The sequence below is a fragment of the Siphateles boraxobius genome, unplaced genomic scaffold, assembly GCF_051911475.1.
Source record: "Siphateles boraxobius isolate OS27281-9 unplaced genomic scaffold, OSU_SipBor_1 48, whole genome shotgun sequence".
In the NCBI taxonomy this organism is placed as follows: Eukaryota; Metazoa; Chordata; class Actinopteri; order Cypriniformes; family Leuciscidae; genus Siphateles; species Siphateles boraxobius.
Window position 1 is genome coordinate 14,058,459 of NW_027509119.1, and position 21,693 is coordinate 14,080,151.

The 21,693-nt window shown below is 42.4% G+C and overlaps 1 protein-coding gene across 1 annotated transcript in view; it reads right to left on the reverse strand.

Moving 5' to 3' along the window:
* Positions 1–8,820: 8,820 nt before the first annotated feature.
* LOC143710829 (E3 ubiquitin-protein ligase TRIM21-like) overlaps positions 8,821–21,693 on the reverse strand; it is a 50,831-nt gene continuing 37,958 nt past the window's right edge. The window contains exons 6-7 of the mRNA XM_077202075.1: positions 11,646–11,672; positions 8,821–11,306 (exon numbers count right to left, since the gene is read on the reverse strand). Coding sequence (XP_077058190.1) covers positions 10,750–11,306; positions 11,646–11,672 — 584 coding nt within the window. The 3' untranslated portion in view covers positions 8,821–10,749. The remainder of the gene's footprint in view (positions 11,307–11,645; positions 11,673–21,693) is intronic.

A 21,693-nucleotide genomic window follows, 5' to 3' on the forward strand; every position in this document is an offset into this window, starting at 1 on the left:
AAACTCAAGGTAAATATTGCTTGAAATGAAAATATTTGTATTGTATGTCATTTCCAAACATGGCGTACCATCAATTGAGTTTGTAAATTAATAGATTTTTTTAACATAAATTGATGTACAGTATTTTGCATACATGCAATGCTAGCTACCAATTCATAGCTAATCTGTAATTCTAGCTTGGATTTTTTTTACAAAATACTGCAGGATTGTCATTTCCACCACCATCATTTCCAACACATTCCTTCTTGGGGGGAAATGACAAAGGTGAGGTGGAAATGACATTTAATCTTACAAGGTGCAATTCATAGATTGTGTGGCTACATATGTATATTTTATTTATTGAAATGTACAATGCTAATGTATTTATTCAAATATATATTTGTTGAAATGCCTTTTCATCTATTTTTAAGATGCCGTGGAAGTCAACTGCAGAAAGGTCTCAGTCCTATACCAAAACAGAACCAAACAAACTAATGACTAATGAGATTAATGATTTGTTAAATGGAATTGTCTGTTTCAGAAAGTTTCAAATAAATGTCTTCTGTTTTTTTACATGGACGTCCATTCATTGTCATTTCCACAACACCCAGTCATTTCCACCCCCTCATAACTTTTTTAAAAATATTTACAAAATTCTAATCACTCATTAAAAACTTCTGCATAGTTTATGGGATAATGGTCCACTTAATGTAATAACACAAGTAGTTATTTTTCTTGAATGTATCTAACCAATCCAATATTATATTTCAGGTTGTGGTGGATGTAAGTGTAATGTAAGGGGTACATTGTACCCCTTACATTACCCCTTATTGGTGGATGTAAGGGGTAAACGAGCTAAACAAGATAACAAGAGGGTGTGGTTAATCAGAACACCTGGGGATACTTATAAACTAGAAAAAACTACAAAGGACTACAAAACATGACACAGCACAGGAAATAACTAAAGTTCACACAAGACAAGGGAAACACAGGACAGACAGGAACAAGACATGAACCCACACCGTGACAGTAAGCTTTGTGTTTGGGCCTCATTAATTTACTTAATCCACAAATCTATGGTAATTGCAGTATAGATATAAACTGGTAATATTATGTGTGAAAGTGGTCTTACACTGTTAAGAAAAGATCTATATCATAATATTTAAAAATAATAATCAAATATTTACATGTGATGGAAATGACATTTGTTCAATGCGGATTGGAAAATATGTCAAAAAACACCAATTTGTTCATATTATAAGTGTGTTCTCTTATGGATCATTAAACTAGACTAGTTATATATTTAACAGTTAGACTGTGACAGTTTTGATTTGAACACTTTTTTCCCCCTCAAGTTCACGAGGCCAAAAGTGCCTGTGGTTGAAGAACCACCCGTATATCCCAGCCACTGCACTGGCCATTATTATTAATCGAAGGAGACGTATGTGTGTTATCCAATCATTAATGGCAAGGAAAGACCTTTATACTTGAGAGCGACACATATGAGGTGTTCTTCGAGGTCTTGGTTGTGGCATTTCTTTGCTGTTTAGAATCCAGTAGGCTATTCCTGTAATTATTTTGTCTTTTATTGATTTAATAAAGAACTCTGTCTCATATTATGTTCAAAATACCACGTCATCTTCGTCAGGTGTCCTGTAAATGCGCAATAAATGTTTCAGTTGCAGTTTTGCGAAACATTTATTTTTCATGCGAGCGTAAAAACTTTTTTTGCGATAAATGGGAGTTTTTGAGAATTCGACGTGTTTCCATTGGGCGTATTTTCAATACGCAATTTCAATTTGCTAAATTTGAAGGGTATGGAAACACGGCTCTTGACACGTAAGTGCCAGCTTTGCAGGTCATGCATTCTACTTTACATGGATCACGACCGAAAACGAAAACACGGGAAATGCCTCTGTAAATCATCTGTGAATTTACATTTGGGAATTTACTTTTTTCTTTTCTTTTATGCTGTTCAGGAGCCATTTGCCACTGTTGATAAACAAGGGCTGCTCTGTCTCTTTCTTGTGCTCTCGTGGTGCTGAGAGTAATGACTGAGATGCAGTTTGACCTAATGTTTGTGTTACATAGCCTACATGACCGACTGACCAATGGTGGCGTGCGAGAAGGCGGGACCTAAAGCAATACAAAAACAGCGACTGTAGAAAGCAAAAGCCGAATCCTGGGCTGCGTTTCCCAAAAGCATCGTAAGCCTAAGAAGATCGTAAAAACGATCATACGAATGATCTTAATATTACGGTCTGTTTCCCAAAAGCATCGTACCTTAAGTAGCACTTGAAAATCATCGTAGATCTACGAGTGCTCTGGAGTAATCGTAAATCCCCAAGTGCATCGTACGAAGACAGAGTTATGAGGTCACCTGCAGGACAACCGGCACATTACACATTTAACTTTATTCAAGTGCAATGTGATCAGCCTATAATATAAGGTTTTCATTGTACTTTAGTGTACATTTTATAATTTTTTTTTTGTTTAAATGAATTTATAAATTGATTAATTAAAAAGGGCAGAAAACAACAACAAAAAAGAAATAATTTAATCTAAACATTTTAATCTAAATTAAATGAATGAACAAAAAAAATAATAAAAGGTGTAATATGCTTCAAAGACTGGGGAAATAGGATGAACTAAAAAAATATGTCAATGACTTGCTGAAATGCACGAAAACCAGCCATGTAGCCTGTTTCTTGGTTGGCCATCATGTGGTCCCATGCCATCTTTGTCCTTCTCCACCTCTTCATCCTCCTCCCTGTTAAGGACACTCTCATATATCCTGAATACAACAACAAACATTCTCAAATTATCATGTTCTCAACATTCTCAAACTGCTGAGGTGTTGTGGCTGCAGTCTGGACAACAGAAGATGGAGGCTTAGGCCTGGGAGGGTTGTTTGGAGGACTAGGAGATGGTAGATGCTGGGAGATGGCAGATGAAACTGATGGTTCCTCTGACCATGAAGGACCGGACCAGGCTCAGGTTGAGTTACCCCTACTCCTCCATGGATGTCAATACCACCACAAATGCCATCTGAAGCACTTGTGCCAAGTATTGACAAGGCCTTTTCTTCCTCTGCTGTGAGAAGGTCCCACCACCTGTTTTATTAAATGTTGTCCTCTGCAGTGCCCTTTTCCTTTTAGCAAGGCTGGCAAAGTCCTGCCACTTCTTCCTGACCTCCTTCCCTGAACTTTTAATGCCCCTAGTTGCAGTCAGTTTTGTAGCAATAATCTCCCAGATTTTTGTTTTTGTTTTATTTGTATGACTGCCCTTAAACCTGCTGAATAAAATATGTTGTATAGCTCCACCTCCTCTAAAATGACATTAATCACCTCTTTTAAAAAAAAAAAAAAGTCTTTGTTTTTTTTGGTTCAGCAAGTTTGCTGGTGTCTCCACCCATAGGTTTGTGCTTTTATAGATTATTTGCCTCGTAGAAAATGCACATCAGATGAAAACAATTAGGCTATACATTGCAAAATACAAGCGTGTGCTACAATTACGAGCGTGACATTTCAGCACTTGACAAACGGACAGCGACTCTAAGTAGCACTTAAAGCACAGCTGCGCACGATCATGCTAAGTGCGTTTTTGTGAAACGCACGTGAAATGAACACGATTCCTCGTTTACTAAGATCAAATAATAAAGTCGCTCGTAGAAAATGCTTGTAAGTGCCATCGTTATCGGGAAACGCAACCCTGGACATTTTGGTTAAAGGGGCATTCGGCAACTATTTCAACTTAATAAAACCATTTAGAAATCATTTGGATGGTTTAATAACCTGTTCTGGTGTAAATGGTGACTTTCCCCACTCCCCCCAACGTTCCTAGGCGGAAAACCAACCTTGCAACATGGGGACTTACGTCCCGGTAAGTTGGAAATAGGAAGTCTCGTGACCGTGAGAAGCGAGAAACAAAAACTGCTTTACGGCAATTCGACATAAACACACACGCCGCCCCCTCAATGTGTATGATGTATTACCCAGTAGACATACTCCACACGATAAAGTTGGCCGGTTCCAATAATAACAAATGCACATGAGCAGCGGTAGAAAGGGGGAGGAGCAGGGGCGAAACTACCCAGTGTTAGAGGGGTATGCAGCAACAATTTTGGCGCCCCCAAATACACACACACACACACACATATATATATATATATATATATATATATATATATATATATATATATATTAACAATGTTAACAAATAATAAAGAGTTACAGAATAAACAGTTACACATATACACATACATACATACACACACACACACACACACATATATATATATATATATATATATATATATATATATATATATATATATTAACAATGTTAACAAATAATAAAGAGTTACAGAATAAACAGTTACACATATACACATACATACATACACACACACACACACACACATATATATATATATACAAAATAATAATAATCATATTGTGTGTAGCTGTCATTTGTATCAAAATGATAATCCATCAAATCTTCCTTATCCAAGAAAATTTTCTTTTTTTCTTTGCAAATCCCTGTACTTGTGACAATGACAACAATGATGACATAAATAATGTCAATGAACAACAACAACAACAAAAAACAGAAACAAATTTTGTCCAAGTGGTCAACAAAAGCCTCGTTGCTGTTTGCCACTTGATTATACATATTATATAGCACAGATCTTTAAAGAGAGAGAGAGATGTGACCCTAAAAACAGCTTCCATGTCACCCAGCAGATGTAAATATAGCTTGTAAGTTATGTCTGATAGCACAGCTAACATGAACATACATGAATGGTAAAACAAAATCTATTTGTTTCCATGATAAACCAGCCTTATTGCATAAGTCATGTTTTCCAGCTTCCAGTCATTTATTGTGCATGCTACCTTATACTTTCCAGTTGTTATTTTACTTTAATAATATTGAGATGTCATGCATGGGATTGGTACCATAAGGTTTAACCAAAATCTAAATGTAGATATCAGCAATATTATTTTGCATTAAGTTAGCAAACACTTGCTGTTAACATTAATATTTGCAAGCCTCCAAGCTTGGTAGCACATCTACGCATGATTCCATGGTAAACCAGAGATATTGCATTAGTTGTTTTCCAGATTCTTGTCATTTATTGTACATGCTACCTTATATTTTTTAGTTTTCAGCTCAGCAACCTCGGTTTTGCATATTCTAAACTAGCTAGCTCTGGCTGCTACATTCCCAGAGTTAGCAAACGTTAGTCTGTTAACATGAATATTTGCAAGCCTCCTCCAAGCACAAACATCACATACCTATCCACTTATTTAGCTGCTGTCGCATCCCTTGACATGCCATCTCCTTTAACCTCCTTCTTTTTCTATTTTTAGCCCCCGACCGCTTTTTTGCTTCATTCATCTTTTTCGAGTTTCAACGATAACGCACTCCTGTGCTGCTGACTCAGCGCTCACGCGTGCGCCCCCGCCCGCTCGCGATACCCTTCTATGTCAAAATTAATTCTATAATGGAATATTATGAGGGCGCCGGCGCCTACTCTAGTCTGTTAGTCCTCTAAAATTTATATAACTTTTTTATATTTAACTTGTATAAGTTTTATATAAATGTATATAACTTTTTTTTTAACCATCGCTTTGGCGCCCCCACATAGGCATACCCACTTTTTGCGCCACTGGGGAGGAGGGTGCCTCAAGTGAGTTTTTTTTACAACATTGTTGTGAAATATACGCCTCACAGCTGTAGGGGGAGCTCATTGAGAAAACATGATCAATGGCAGTAAAGCTCTGCATGTAGTAATTATTAAAAAAAAAAAAACACTACATTGAAGAGAAGCATGGCAGCACTTCATTCCAAACACAGAAGCAAGCAACATTTTCTATGGTTTTATTTACATTTTTTATATATTTTTGCCAGTATTTCATAGTTTGTATGTAAAATAGAAAGGTTGAATTTATTAATTAAAGTTAAAAATCGATTGTAGAATTGCACGTTTTAAATCGGGATTTTTTCAAATGTGTCTGTCCATTAGAATGAACAGTGGGTTCAAAAGCCTGTTACTGAAATCATATGTCCAGTAATGCTGCTAGAAATTTCTTATATAAAAAAAAATCTAGATCACAGTACACCGATACATTTTTTAAACTTTTTCATATGCAGAATATACAGTTCATGAAGTGCTTGAACATATAGATGATGGAAATATCTCAGATGTTGTCTTTATGTGGAGTGATGAGGAAGATGGAGATGTAAGAAAAATATCCGTATTTAAAACTTTATAAAGTAAAATAACTAGCTTCTAGCCAAACGAACATACGGATGGATACGCATAGACTTTTTTACTTAAATCTAAGGGCAACTTGAATATTAATATTTTTCATATTTTGTTTTAAATTAATTTTTTTATGGATAGATGCACTTTTATGATGGATAGATGCACTTTTATGATGGATAGATGCACTTGTATGATGGATAGATGCACTTGTATGATGGATAGATGCACTTTTATGATGGATAGATGCACTTTTATGGACTTTCAAAACAGAAACAACCATTCACAGCCATTATAAAGCTTGGAAGAGCCAGGACATTTTTTTATATAACTCTGATTGTATTCGTCTGAAAGAAGAATGTCATATACACCTAGGATGGGTTGAGGGTGAGTAAATAATGGGCTAATTTTAATTTTTGGGTGAACTATCCCTTTAAAGGTATAGATATTACAGTACAATGCCGTATAATTAATTACAGCAGAAGCAGACCAAATTACGAAATACAGTAAAAATACAGTAAAGTACTATTTTGTATTTACATTACTGATCTTGTGTACTGTAAAGTGAATTACACTACAGTTACTGGAAATCGAAATACAGTAACTTGCTGGCAACCATGCTGTTAGTAATGTAGTGTTAAAATACAAGAAAACCGTTGAAGAAAACAGAGAAATTGGTTCAAAGATGCACACAGGAAATGACTCTTACGTGAATGCATTGATTGATTCCTAGGTTTATTTTGTTATGAATAAACAAATGTGCGATCTATAAAGCAAAAACCTTACAATTAAAGTTGAAATGTTATAATGTTCAAGTTTTTGATCTAAAAAAAGAAAGATGCACACAGAAGATGACTCTAATATGATCATATTGATTGTTTCGAAGATATTTAGTTTGTTACAAACAATGTGCAATCTGTAAAATAAAAACCTCAAAATTAAAGTTGAAATGGTATACTGCTGTAAAGTTTTTGACCTTGAGAAAAAGCTTAAAGTATAGACCAACAATTTTTATGTTTATTAATTTATTTCATGTTGGTACATTTTTGGGAAGTAGACCTGTTTTGACCTGACGTCCACTGGAATGGATAAAAAAAAATTCAATGAAAAAAAAAAAATATATATATATATATATATATTTTTTTTTTTTTTTTTATTTGTTTCATTTATAGAAGCCTCATGAGCTGGAAAAAATGTACTTTTATATTTTTCAGAAACTTGAAACATAATTCGGGTCTGAAGGGGTTAAATCTAGAAATCCCGGCCGGACGCATTTTTTAGGTCCAAAAAGAGGACGTATGGTCACCCTAGTATATTCATGCTTGTTACAAACAAACAATAAATAGACAGACAATTTCACACAGAGCACTTGCTGGAGGCAAATAAGCTTACTTGTTTGGTTTGGGTGCGTTTTATAGCTGATAAATTATTTTAGTGATAGTTTATGGTTAGGATTGATGACGATACGGTTAAATGTTTCTTTGATAAGGAACAACAAAACATGTTCATCTAACTACGCAAAATCATGGGGACAAAGTGAATGTGAAACAGTCTCATCTAACCTCACCCTGATGCAGCTTCTACACAGAATCCATCATTCATTCGACTCGCATGGCTGCCAGAAAACCCAAAATAACTCTGTTAGGAGTGCCAAGGACTGGCTGACTCGTCATTTCTCGAAGTAGTTTGCTTCTTGAAGTCTTTAGACGCACTCAAATGCTGACATTTCAAATGCTTTCATCTTGAGACATTGACAAGATTTTTCCTCAGCAGTCTTATCAAACCTAACACAGATTTTTCCTCATTCAAATGTTAAACTCAAGCACGCATTTCAGAAAGCGACTTATACAAATTTTCAAGTTAGAAATAAAAGTAATAATTTTCTTTTCAGCATTCAGCATTCACTTTTCAACAAAACATTCAGCACTCTCAAAGCAAACCCTTCCCTTTGGATTTGCATGTGTAATTTGCTCACCCGCCCTGCTTTTGCACGATTTACATGGACAACAATGCACATTGTGAAAGATGTGAATATCTTGAGTCTCTTGCAAGCATTCAGCACTCTCAAAGCAAACACTTCCCTGTGGATTTGCATGTGTAATTTGCTCACCTGCCCCAATTTTGCACGATTTACATGGACAACAATGCAGTGTGTGGATAGAAAATATCTTCCTCTTAGTGCCTACAATTAATATTAATCATCAATTATGTCAATAAAGAAAATGAGAAAGTAATCAATGAGTTATGAGAACAATTAATTTCAGGGTAACTTGCATTAACATTGGTTAATTCCATGATGATGATGATAATACATGTTAAACGAACAATCCACTTTGATGTTAACTGTACAACTTAGAACAAAAGTAATGAAGGTATAAATGATCTATCCTGTGCATTTGGTTGACAATCAAAAAGCTGTAAAGCAAAAGGTAGCAATGTTGTTGTGCCTCTTCATTTGGCAGAGTGGAGATATCAATAGCAATATTTGGACACAGAGCATAAATATATGGACACACAGGCACACATGTTTTTTTTTTTTTTTTTACTCCATTGACAATGATTTTTATACTGCATTTTTATATATTCAAAACATCATTTAGCATGCTTTATTTATGTTGGGTTTCCATGGGGACTTTCCATAGACATACATTTTCATACTGTACAGACTGTATATTCTATCCACTAACCCTACCCCTAAACACAACACTCAGAGAAAACTTTCTGCATTTTTTCATTTAACTGCCCATTCCGCATCTCAACGCACGCATAAAGCTTGCCACAAAGAACCGACAAAAGTAATGATTATGCATGAAACATTTGAATTGTTTATTTTTGAATTCAACTAGTGTTTTCTGTCAGTGTCAGCTGCAAAGATAAAGTTGACGATGCTGACTAGCCATCTTCGCAGTAGTGAACGCGCATGTAGAGAGAAATGCATACTTCGAATTAGCCTACATACACAGAGAGTAGCCAATTTATTTACGTTTTTTATTGTTTTGTTTAAAAGTAGACATTTCAAGCTTTTTATAGATATACTTCTCAGGACTGTGAGGCAAGTATTCCTGTGTTTCGGTTCATTTATGAGACGTGCTCCAGTTCACGCGCGGGCGCCTCCGTGTCCTGATTATATGCAGGGGCGTGGTAGCGGGGGGAAAAAGGGTACCGAGTACCCAGGGCCCGAGGCAGGGGGGGGGCCCTTAGAAGAAGCCGAGCTGAAGTCAAAAGTCCGTCCACCCCCCCCCCCCCCGTTGGAGAAGTCGCCGCGCTCAAATCAAAAGTCCGTCTCCGTATCTCTCTCATCCACACCCCCTGCCCCCCCCCCCCCCCCCGTTGGATAAGTCGCAGCGCTCAAATCAAGAGTCCGTCTCCTTCTCTCTCACCCCCCCCCCCCCCCCCCCCCCCGTTGGAGAAGTCGCCGCGCTCAAATCAAAAGTACGTGGCGGGGGGCCCAGCTAGATGGTTTGTACCCAGGGCCCAAAATTTGGTACTACACCCCTGATTATATGTCTGCTATATTTGCTTCTTATTTATTAATCCAGTCAATTTGTTGATGAAACATTGATTAAAATGAAGATACAATTTATACAAAACGAAATTCACTTTAAAGAAAGGCTTTCTACAAAACAAAACTTAATAAGTGGTCAAAATCATGTCTGATCCATTCCATTTTTTTTTCCGATATATTGGGCATCTTATGATCCTATCTTACTCATCTCATGTGGTTCCCTTTTCATATAATCAACATAAATGAAATAAAAAAATAACATTACATTATTAAACATAAATATGAAATGTATGTTTAAGTTTTAGTTAAACGTATATTTAAGCGTCACGCCGCTCCGCTTTGCTCACATGCTGTGTACATGCATGTGTGTGTGCATGTGGTGGAGGGGTGCCCATCACTACTTTTGAATATCGTTATCATTATCGAATATTTTTAATAATTAGTTTTTTTTTTCATGCATATGTAGTGGACAAATTGGTACTTGTTACAGGTTTGACACTTTACTAAACATGACTCTGAATGTATTACTAAATAACTTATTGAATAGCTATTGATATCATTACTATTTTCAGGTTCTGCACCAAATGACTATTAGCCTAAATGTGTTACTAAATTTAATTTATATTAATTTATAGTATGAGCCCCTGATTATGTTGCATGTTCTCGTTTTGTTGTAAAAAATTGATGGATTTATAGCGTTTTGAAAAAATTGATGGATTTATAGCGTTTTGAAAAATAAAATTAACTTTTAATTTATCATAAACAATATTGTTGTTTGATTTAATTATCATTGTTCAACATGTTCAGACTGAGCCAATAAAACATTTTAACAGGATAAATTGAATATTCACAAAATGTGTGGGTCTAGGTAAAAAATGTAATTTTCCTGAAAACTATTGAAATGGATTTATAGCGTTTTGGAAAAGAACTCCTCATATATACTGTATATAAACTTTCTGATCCTTCTTTGTTTCAAAATCAAGATTTGCCCTTTCTCTCACACAGAGACATCAGTTTGATTGACAGCACAAATTACCAGTGGACTTGAGTTGTTCCCATCTTTGTTGGGATGAGGATTGAAGTATGGACGGATTGCACCATGAAAGTTACACTTAGTAAATGTGTAAATATGTGACAGAGCCACCATATCATAGAAGGAGACCAGAGCCTCTTCACAGTCCACAAACACTCCGAGCTTCTGGGGTTTGGTGTTGAGATGCAGCAGGACTGGAGGGTCTTCAAAAGCTCCATACATGTTTTGACCGCAGAGCACAATGGACCAGTATCCCTCGCTGGGTTTGTAGGAGACTTTCCCTTTCCTGTTTGCACCTTCTCTCATCACCCCGAGTTCCCAACCCACCTTCTTCCCCACCTCCACGACCCAGAAAGCTCTTCCCGATGTGATGCAAGGTTTTCCCAGGACTCCTCCAACCAAGTCGAACTGTTGTGGACTGCCTGGGATGTCATGGCTTTTTCCAGTGTCTCTGACCACTTTGCCGTCTCTAGTCACCTCTAAGTGTGGATGTGCTGTTTCTGCATCCAGAGTCACGTCCACTGAGCAAAGACAAGATTCTCAGATACTTGATGTTTGAGCTTCATTTCATTTGTTAACATTAGTTAACTGCATTAACGTGAACTAACAATGAGCAATACTTTTAAAGCATTTATTAATCATGTTAATTTCAATCTTTACTAATAAATAATTTAAATTAAGTTGAATGGACCTGAGCTGACAAAAACAAAGAGTTGTATTTTTTTTATTAACGGACATTAACAAATATTAATAAATACAGCAACAAATGTATTGTACATTGTTAGTTAATGTTAGTTAATGGATTAAAGTTAACTAATTCGACCTTATTGTAAAGTTTTACCAATTATTCCTACACATACCTGAAAAGCTGTGAATTCTTCTAATTTCTGTAATGAGAACAAATAACATCACAAAACAAATCATGAAGACAGCCTAACATTTAAAGGACTGTCACTTCAGATTTAAAATTTCCTGATATTTTACTCACACCAATGTCATCCAAGATGTTTACGTTTGTCTTTCTTCAGTCAAAAATAAATTAAGATTTTTGAGGAAAACATTCCAAGATTTTTCTCCATATAGTGGACTTCAAAGGCAACCAATGGGTTGAAGGTCCAAATTGCAGTTTCAATGCAGGTTCAAAGGGTTCTACACAATCCCAGCCCGAGGAATAAGGGACTTATCTAGAGAAACGATCTGTGATTTTCAAAAAAATATAAAATGTATATACTTTTTAGCCACAAATGCTCATCTTGCAGAACTCTGCGCTGTACCTCACATTACGTAATCATGTTGGAAAGGTCACACATGACATATGCAGAAGTACCGTGGTAAGGCAAAAAACTCCCATATAATTTTCACCTCCAAGGTTCAAAATTGTCCCCCATCGTTGTTTAACCTTTTTTTTGTAAAGGGGCATTTGACTTAGGCCACATCTACACGAAGCCAGAGATTTCCCTGTCCAATGTTTTTTTTCCTCGTTCTAAAAAATAATCCGTAAACACGGCGGCGTCTCAAGAAATATCTGCGTACACACGAAACCACTGAAACAGACTTAAAACGATCTAGTATACATGTCAGACCAGTATGTAGCGCTGTAATTCTGCCACAGAGATACACTAAAAATGGAGAAGAAGACTTAGAGCATGCGCATAAACCTTGCGCGACATATATAATAATATTAGGCACAGAAGCTTCTTCTTTTCTTTTTATCTTTTTTACCAAGAACTTTATTGAACATTATGGACACTTCATACAGATTACATAAGAGAGTTGTCTGTTTCTTTTCGATTTGAATTGTTTTGTTTTTAAGTAGACATTTCAAGCTTTCTATAGATATATATTCTGAGTTTCGGTTCATTTATGAGATGAGCTCCAGGTCACGAGCAATGCAAGTTATATCGCAGTGCTTCCATGCCTTGATTATATTGTCTGCTATATTTGCTTCTTATTTATTAAATCCAGGCAAATGGTTAATGAAACATTGATTAAAATTAAGATACACTTTATACAAAACGAAATTCACTTTAAAGAAAGACTTTATACAAAACAAAACTTAATGTGGTCAAAATTATGTCTCCCGATATATTGCGCATCTTATGATTACTCATAACTTTTCATATAATAGATTCAATTAAAAAATAACATCATTTATAACATAAATATGAAACTAAATACGTTTTCTTTAAAGGTGCAATGTGTAATATTTGTGAGGATCTATTGACAGAAAGGCAATATAAGATCCATAACTATGTTTTCAGTGGTGTATAAAGACCTTGCATAATGAACCGATATGTTTTTATTACCTTAGAATGAGACATTTATATCTCCATAACCGTGGGCACCCCATTCTATGGAGGTCGACATATTGTCTCGTCATGTTTCTACCGTAGCCAACAGCGAATAAACAGCGCTACAGAGCGCGTTTCGTCACTACCATGAAAAATAAGTTTTCAGTGGTGTATAAAGACCATTATATTTGTATTACCTTAGAATGAGCAGTTTCTATCTACATGCACGGATCCCCTTACATTGAAATGCGCCCACATGTTTCTACAGTAGCCCTAAACGGACAAACGTATTTCGTTACTATGTTCCTCAGCGAATAAAACACTGACACAATGATGAACAAGTAACAATAATATTCGCAATAACATATAGTTTTACTGAATAATTAAGTAAACATAATTTCTTAATTTATCCTTGTAAACAAACCTCATTTCTGAACTGGCTACTCTCTGCTGTCTCAGACGATGACATATTTTCCTGTCGGATTCCTAACCTCACCACTAGATGCCGCTAAAAATCACACACTGCACCTTTAATGGCTAAAGGCTAGCCTACAGTACAGAGAAATTTAATGTCAGAGTGGAATTTGAGCAAACGCCGTTTTATCGGTGGGCAGGGGTGCGTTTTTTGAATAATAATCAAATAATTCCCAGCGATCGTCGAAAATTATTTTAGCTTGAAATGCCCATCCCTACAAAATATGAAATGTCTTACTCAGACAACAGACAAGCATCATAGCATAAGAAAGAAAATATAAATAAATAAAGAAGTAAAATAGAGAAATAAAAGAGGCTCAGTAGCTTCTGCAGCATGAACACAAGCATGTAGTCGGCAGTTGATGTTGCTGTTACGTGACTTAGCGGTGTCTGACTAGTCGACACGTGGGGTGATGACATCATTGTTTCACAAAATATACGGATTGGCTGTACACACGAAAACGCAAGTGTGTTGTTTTCAGATTTATCCACTCTGGGACCCGGTTTCAGAAAAAAGCGGTTCCCTTTCGTTGTCACTCCGAGTTACGTCGGATGACGACGAATGGGGTTTTGCTTAGAAAGCCTATCAACTTCGAGTATTGCAAAACGAGCCAGTGGCAAAGAAATGCCATGGGTCTGCGGAATTTGCATGGCGTAACTCCGCCCCACCTTATGGGTATAAAAGGAGGAAGCCGGCAACATGCAGATATGTTTTCGCTTCGGAGCCAAGTGTATTCTTCTCTCCACAAGCCATCTCTGAATTGTCAGCTTCACAAACGAGTACCTCGAGTGTTGGGGTGATGGCGATCTACGGCGAGAGCGTGCTTCCTGCTGATCTGTTGCAGTGGTCTGCCAGTCGGTGCGTTTCTCCCCGGGTGCTTCAACACTTGAGTTTTCTCTCACTAAAAGAGCTTACACGTGGCACGTCTTTTTAAAGATGTCTCGCCCGTGTACTTCTGGTTGCGGCAGATTGGTATCGGACTCTGATGGGCACGAGCGTTGCATAGTATGTTTGGGCATTGATCATGCTAGAGCAGCGCACGTGGATGACTCATGTTCTCTCTGTGGGAACATGACCATCGCGTCATTACGGTCGAGACTCCGTGAACTCGCAAGAGTGAGAGTCCCCTCATCCACCCCCCGTCCTGCGGCTGGTGGCCAGGGTGACCTGAGGTTTACGGTCTGGAACAAGGCGCCGACTATGTGTCCGTGACCCCAGCCCCCCTCTTCAATGACGGTGCCCGCTAGTGAACTGCTGATCCCCGCAAGTCTACCCTCTGGTGGCCCGCGTGTTTCAGTTGAAGCTACAGAGGAAGATGGCATGTCTGTTGCAGCATCACTAGGTGGGTTTGAGTCTTCTGGAAGTGAGGGCTCGTCACAGCTTCCACCTTCCGGTGTGCATACGGCTGTGCTCGAGTCTGATCCGGAGATGACGGCCATGCTTTCCCGGGCAGCCGCGAGCATCGGACTTGAGTGGAGGCCTCCACCCTGTCCCGAGCGCTCGCGGCTGGACGTTTGGTTTTTGGGTAAGGCCGCCGACCCTCGTCCTAGGCAAACCCCAATACCTTTCTTCCCGGATGTGCATGATGAGATCTCGAAGTCCTGGAAGACCCCCCTGTCTTCTCGGGTCCGCTCGCTGGTCTCATCCGCCTTTCCTCCCCTCGATGAGGCAGCTGCCCGTGGGTACACTGGGCTTCCCCCGGTTGAACGCTCTGTTGCCATGCAACTATGTCCTCAGAGTGCTTCTTCTCGGGGCGAGCCTAAGCACCCATCCAAAGCCTGTAGATTTTCGTCGCCCCTAGTGCCGAAGTATTACAGAGCGGCGGGACAGGCAGCTGCTTCACTGCATGCTATGGCCACTCTGCAGGTCTACCAGGCCCAGATGCTCAGAGACATGCACAAGGGCAGGACAAACCCAGGGCTCTTTGATGAGCTGCGCGCCGCGACCGACCTTGCTCTCCGGGAGACGAAGGTTACCGTGCGCTCCCTGGGTTTGGTGATGTCCACAGCTGTGGTCCAGGAGAGACATCTGTGGCTGAACCTGGCTGACATTTGGGACGCCGAGCGGACCCGTCTGCTTAATGCCCCCTTGTCCCAGGCCGGCCTCTTCGGCGGTGCAGTTGAAGACTTTGCCCAACAGTTTTCAACTACCCAGAAACAGACCGAGGTCATCAGACACATTCTGCCCCGCCGGCCCGCTGCTGCCTCCACCCAGCCGGCCGGGCAGACGCCTCGACCTGTTTCCCGCCGAGGGCGCCCTCCTGCGGCTCCCACCCCTCCCACTCGGACCACGCAGCAGTCTCCACCCAGGGACGATCGCGGAGGAAGCCATAAGAAGGCGCCACAGCCCTCTCCTGCCCCGCCCCCTGCTAAACGCCGGGCCAAGCGGCGCTCCTGAGACGGGCTGCTCAGGGATGATGGTTGTTTCTCAGGAGGTGGTAGCAGGACCACTCCTTCCCCCGGTGGAGGGCCGGGGGAGAATCTTTTGTTCTCCATTCCCCGCTGCTCACCCACGGGTGGGCAGCACCCTAATGTGGTTAAAAACAGAAACAATCCCCTCTTCCCTGAGCTCACAGAGTTCTCGGGCGACACAGAGCGCCGCCCACAAGCCGTGCTCTCCTCGCCCCCCTCTGTCCCAGAGGCGGTTGACACGGCGTGCCGTCCACGGACCGCTTCGCCCCTGTCCCCCTCTGTCGCCAGACCCCTGGCAGAGCAGGCCCCCACGGGACGACCAGCTTGGTCCTCCCCTAGCCCCCTCTGCCAGGGCGCGGTTGCTAACTGTGCCCCCACACCGGGCCGCTATGCCGTCCACGCCTGGCCCAGTTAATCCGCTTCGCTGCCCCTCCGGGGGGGGACGCCTGTGGTTCGCAGGATCCCGCTGGTTCAGTTCCTGGGAGCCTGGCTAGAGCTTCCCCGTCTGTCCCGCTGGATCGCGCGACAGTCAGGCTCGGCAATGCGATTCAGTTCTCACGGTCTCCATCCCGCTTCAGGGGAGTCCGCTCCACTTTGGTCGGTGGCAATGCCCCTATCATGAGAGCAGAGATTGCCACCCTGCTGGCGAAGGGTGCAATCGAGACTGTCCCTCCAGCCGAGATGAGGTCCGGCTTCTACAGTCCCTACTTCATTGTCCCCAAGAAAACCGGTGGGTTACGGCCAATCCTCTACATGCGCGTGCTGAACCGCTCCCTTCACAGGATGCCGTTCAAGATGCTCACCGCCAAACGCGTTTTCGAATGCATACGGCCCCAGGGTTGGTTTGCAGGGATCGACCTGGAGGACGCCTACTTTCATGTCTCCATTCTTCCTCGACACAGACCGTACCTACGGTTTGCTTTCGAGGGGCAGGCATACCAGTACGCGGTTCTCCCTTTGGGGCTAGCCCTGTCTCCTCGCATCTTCACGAAGGTCGTTGAGGCTGCCCTTGTTCCCCTTCGGGAACACGGGGTTCGCATCCTGAGTTATATCGACGACTGGCTGATCCTAGCTCACTCTCGAGATCAGGTTTGCGAACACAGGGACCTAGTGCTTTGGCACCTAGCTCGTCTGGGCCTTCGGGTCCACTGGGAGAAGAGCAAACTTTGCCCCGTGCAGAGGATCTCTTTTCTCGGTATGGACATCGACTCGGTCGCCATGTCCGCGCAGCTTACGAGCGAGCGTGCGCAGTCACTGCTGACTTGCCTGAGACAATTCGAGGGCAGGAGTGCGGTTCCACTGAAACTCTTTCAGAGGCTCCTGGGGCATATGGCATCTGCAGCCGCGGTCACGCCGCTCGGATTGCTTCATATGAGACCGCTTCAGCTTTGGCTTCGCGACCGAGTCCCGAGGTGGGCATGGCAACACGGCACACTCCGAGTACCAGTTACTCCGACCTCGCGTCAGTTCTTCACCCCGTGGTCGAACCTCAGTTTTCTCAGGGCAGGTGTCCCCCTGGAACGAGCTTCCCGGCATGTTGTTGTCTCAACAGATGCCTCCACCAGGGGCTGGGGCGCCATGTGCTATGGACATGCTGCTGCGGGCTCCTGGACAGGACCCCAGCGGCTATGGCATGTCAATTGCCTCGAGTTGTTGGCAGTACGCCTTGCCCTGCACCGCTTCCGGGCGCTGCTCAAGGGTCAACACGTACTAGTCCGTTCAGACAATACCGCCACTGTAGCGTATATCAACCGTCAAGGTGGTCTACGCCCCCGCCGTATGTCACAACTCACTCACCACCTCCTCCTATAGAGTCAGAAGCATCTGAGGTCGCTTCGAGCCATCTTCATCCCGGAGCGCTGAACTGTGCAGCCGACGAGCTCTCACGGCTTCAGCCACTCCCTGGAGAATGGTGACTCCATCCCCAGTCGGTTCAGCCGATTTAGGACCAGTTCGGGGACGCACAGATAGATCTGTTTGCCTCTCACAACTCGACCCATTGCGCCCAGTACTATTCCCTGACCGAGGGCACGCTCGGCACGGATGCTCTGGCGCACAATGGCCGCAGGGCCGCAAGTATGCGTTTCCCCCGGTGAGCCTTCTTGCGCAAACCTTGCGCAAGGTCAGGGAGGACGAGGAGCAGGTCATTCAGGTTGCCCCTTACTGGCCCAACCGGACCTGGTTCCCCGAACTAGTACTCCTCGCGACAGCACCTCCCTGGCCGATCCCTCTGAGGAAGAACCTTCTTTCTCAGGGACGGGGCACCCTATGGCAACCTCGTCCCGATCTCTGGAGCCTCCACGTGTGGCTCCTGGATGGGACGAGGCAAGTTTGAGTACCCTACCACCAGCGGTGGTGGCTACCATCACTTCCGCTAGGGCGTCGTCCACTAGACACGTCTATTCGTTGAAGTGGAACCTCTTCGTCAGCTGGTGCTCTTCTCACCGAGAAGACCCCCGGAGATGCTCGATCAGCGTTGTGCTTTCCTTCCTTCAACAGGGGCTGGAGCGAAGGCTGTCTCCCTCCACCCTGAAGGTCTATGTTGCCGCCATTGCCGCACACCATGACCTCATCGAAGGTAAGTCGGTGGGGAAGCACGACCTGGTCATCAGGATTCCTGAGAGGAGCGAGGAGACTAAATCCGCCTCGCCCTCCTCTCGTTCCCTCTTGGGACCTCTCAGTGGTTCTAACTGCCCTGAAGAGTGCTCCATTTGAGCCCCTGCATTCAGTCGAGCTTAAATTCCTGTCTATGAAGACAGCGCTCCTGGTTGCACTGGCCTCCATCAAGAGGGTAGGGGACCTGCACGCATTCTCCGTTGACGAAGCATGCCTGGAATTCGGGCCGGCTTACTCTCACGTGATCCTGAGACCCCGGCCTGGATACGTGCCCAAGGTCCCTACCACTCCCTTCCGGGATCAGGTGGTGAACCTGCAAGTGCTGGCCCTGGAGGAGGCAGACCCAACCTTGGCACTGCTCTGTCCAGTACGCGCTCTCCGCGCCTATGTAGACAGAACGCAGTGTTTCAGGACCTCAGACCAGCTCTTTATCTGTTATGGTGGGAAGCTGATGGGAAAGGCTCTCTCCAAGAAAAGGTTGTCTCACTGGATAGTGGACGCCATTGCTTTGGCATACAAGCAGCAAGGTCGACCGTGGCCCCTTGCACACCCGGAGTGTGGCGTCCTCTTGGGCTCTAACGCATGGTGCCTCGCTATCAGACATCTGCAGAGCTGCATGCTGGGCGACACCTAACACATTCGCCAGATTCTACAATCTCCGAGTGGAGCCTGTGTCCTCTCATGTACTCGCTTCAACCAGCTAGTACTCGACCCGCTCAGGTGTCTTCACTTGCTCACCATTCCACTCCACGGACTGGATACGTGCGATATTCTCCTCAGGTGAGCTTCCCGAAAGCCCTGAGCTCCTCCAGCACTCCTGACGTCGGCGCCAGTGTCTATTGACTGTGCATCGGCTAGGTGCTTCCCGTGTGCATGGTCCCTCCTCTGAGCGACCCCCACATGTGTATTTCCACTGTAAGCCTCTCTGAGCATGTGTCTTTCCCTCGGCAAGCCGCCTTGCCACCCCTGGGATTGAAATATTCCACCTGCGGCTGGACACCCCAGTGTTTTCCATATGCTTCCTTCGGGTCATATGTGTATTCTCTAAGTCACCCCCCCCCCCCCCCCCCCCCCTCCGGGTTGGCATTAATTGCATACTTCCCCTAAGCTTGGGATATGCTTCCCAGTGTACCTTGGTATTCCTGTGATAAATGGAGTCCTTCGTCCAGTCTTGACAGGGATCTCGATTTGCGCAGGGCACTGGAAGACAGCTGAGAAGGTGGCGTGATTGGACTGGTAACCCCATTCGTCGTCATCCGACGTAACTCGGAGTGACAACGAAAGGGAACGTCTATGGTTACGTATGTAACCCTGGTTCCCTGAGAAGGGAACGGAGACGTTACGTCTGCCTGCCACTTTCCGCTGTACCGCGGGGATCGCCTGAGCTCAGTCTTGGATCCTCAGCGAAGAAACATATCTGCATGTTGCCGGCTTCCTCCTTTTATACCCATGAGGTGGGGCGGAGTTACGCCATGCAAATTCCGCAAACCCATGGCATTTCTTTGCCATTGGCTCGTTTTGTAATACTCGAAGTTGATAGGCTTTCTAAGCGAAACCCCATTCGTCGTCATCCGACGAAACGTCTCCGTTCCCTACTCAGGGAACGAGGGTTACATACGTAACCATAGACGTTTCAGTGTCCCAAAACGGCAATACGATACAAATTTTTTTACATATACAGCTAAACGCGTCGTGTGGACAGAGCCTTAAGCCGCCTTTCCATTACAAACGACAAACGACAGCCATCGCACCGGAAATCATTCATTTCCAATGGAGAGTCGTACGAGAGCTGCAGGGAGTTCCGATTATATGCGTATGCGGATATGCGTATACGATTTGAACTTTGGATCCGTTGAAATATTTGAACTTCTGCGAATAGACCGTATGCGACCGGCCGACCGGATGTGATGTATTCCAATGTAGTCCAATCAAATCAGTGTGCGCAAGTTGAGAATTATTAATACTTTTTTTTTTAATACTTGGTTATTAATAAATACATGGTTATTAATAAATAAGTAAAAATTATGAATTAATAAAAAGTATATACATTTTTATTTATTTTTTAGAAAATGACAGATCGTTTCTCTAGATAAACCCTTATTCCATGGCTGGGATCGTGTAGAGCCCTTTGAAGCTACATTCAAAACTGCAATTTGGACCTTCAAACCATTGGTTGCCATTGAAGTCCACTATATGGAGAAAAATCCTGGAATGTTTTCCTCAAAAACCTAATTTCTTTTCGACTGAAGAAAGAAAGACATCTTGGATGACATAGAGGTGAGTAAATTATCAGGAAATTTGAATTCTGAAGTAAACCAAACCTTTAAAATTACTGAGACAGACACGCCATGAACAGTTATCAGATTGTTTCCATACACACTGTACACCATTGTGAAAAAGAAGTGTGCTTAATTGTATTGAATGTGCACTCGTAGTGTATGCCTACTTCAAATCTTTAAAGGGGTCCTATTATGCATTTTCACTTTTTCAACTTTAGTTAGTCTGTAATGTTGCTGTTTGAGCATAAAAAATATCTAAAGGGAGATATTTTATTTAAAGGGCACCTATTATGCAAAATTAATTTTTACGTGGCGTTTGAGCATAAATGTGTGTTGGCAGTGTGTATACACAACCACCCTATAATGATAAAAATCCACCCAGTGTTTTTTTTAAATCCCCATAAATCATAAGCACTGTCTCAGAACAAGCCGTTCTCAGAATCGGGGCAATGTGACGTACTTTTGCACAAGCACAAGACTGTTGACTGACACTGCAGTTTTAGCGTAGACCCGCCCTGAGTGAGCCACAGTCCGCCATTGTTTTGACGTCGGAGCAGCTGTAGACTAGAATGTCTTCTAAAGGGATTGAGGTGTTTTGTTGTTGGATGTAAGAATGGACATAGCAGTCTTCATTTACTCTCTTTGTTACTCGAGAATGGATCAGTACCAACAGTTTGTGACCCAGCTTACAGTCTCCGGAGTAACAGGCTAACGTTACTGATCACGGCAGAAATAAAAGGGAGAGCGTGCACTTTATGACAGCTCATTGAGTCGTTTTACGGATATAAAGTTTACCAGTTTATTAATCACCAACTGAAAAGGTGTGTATATATTTG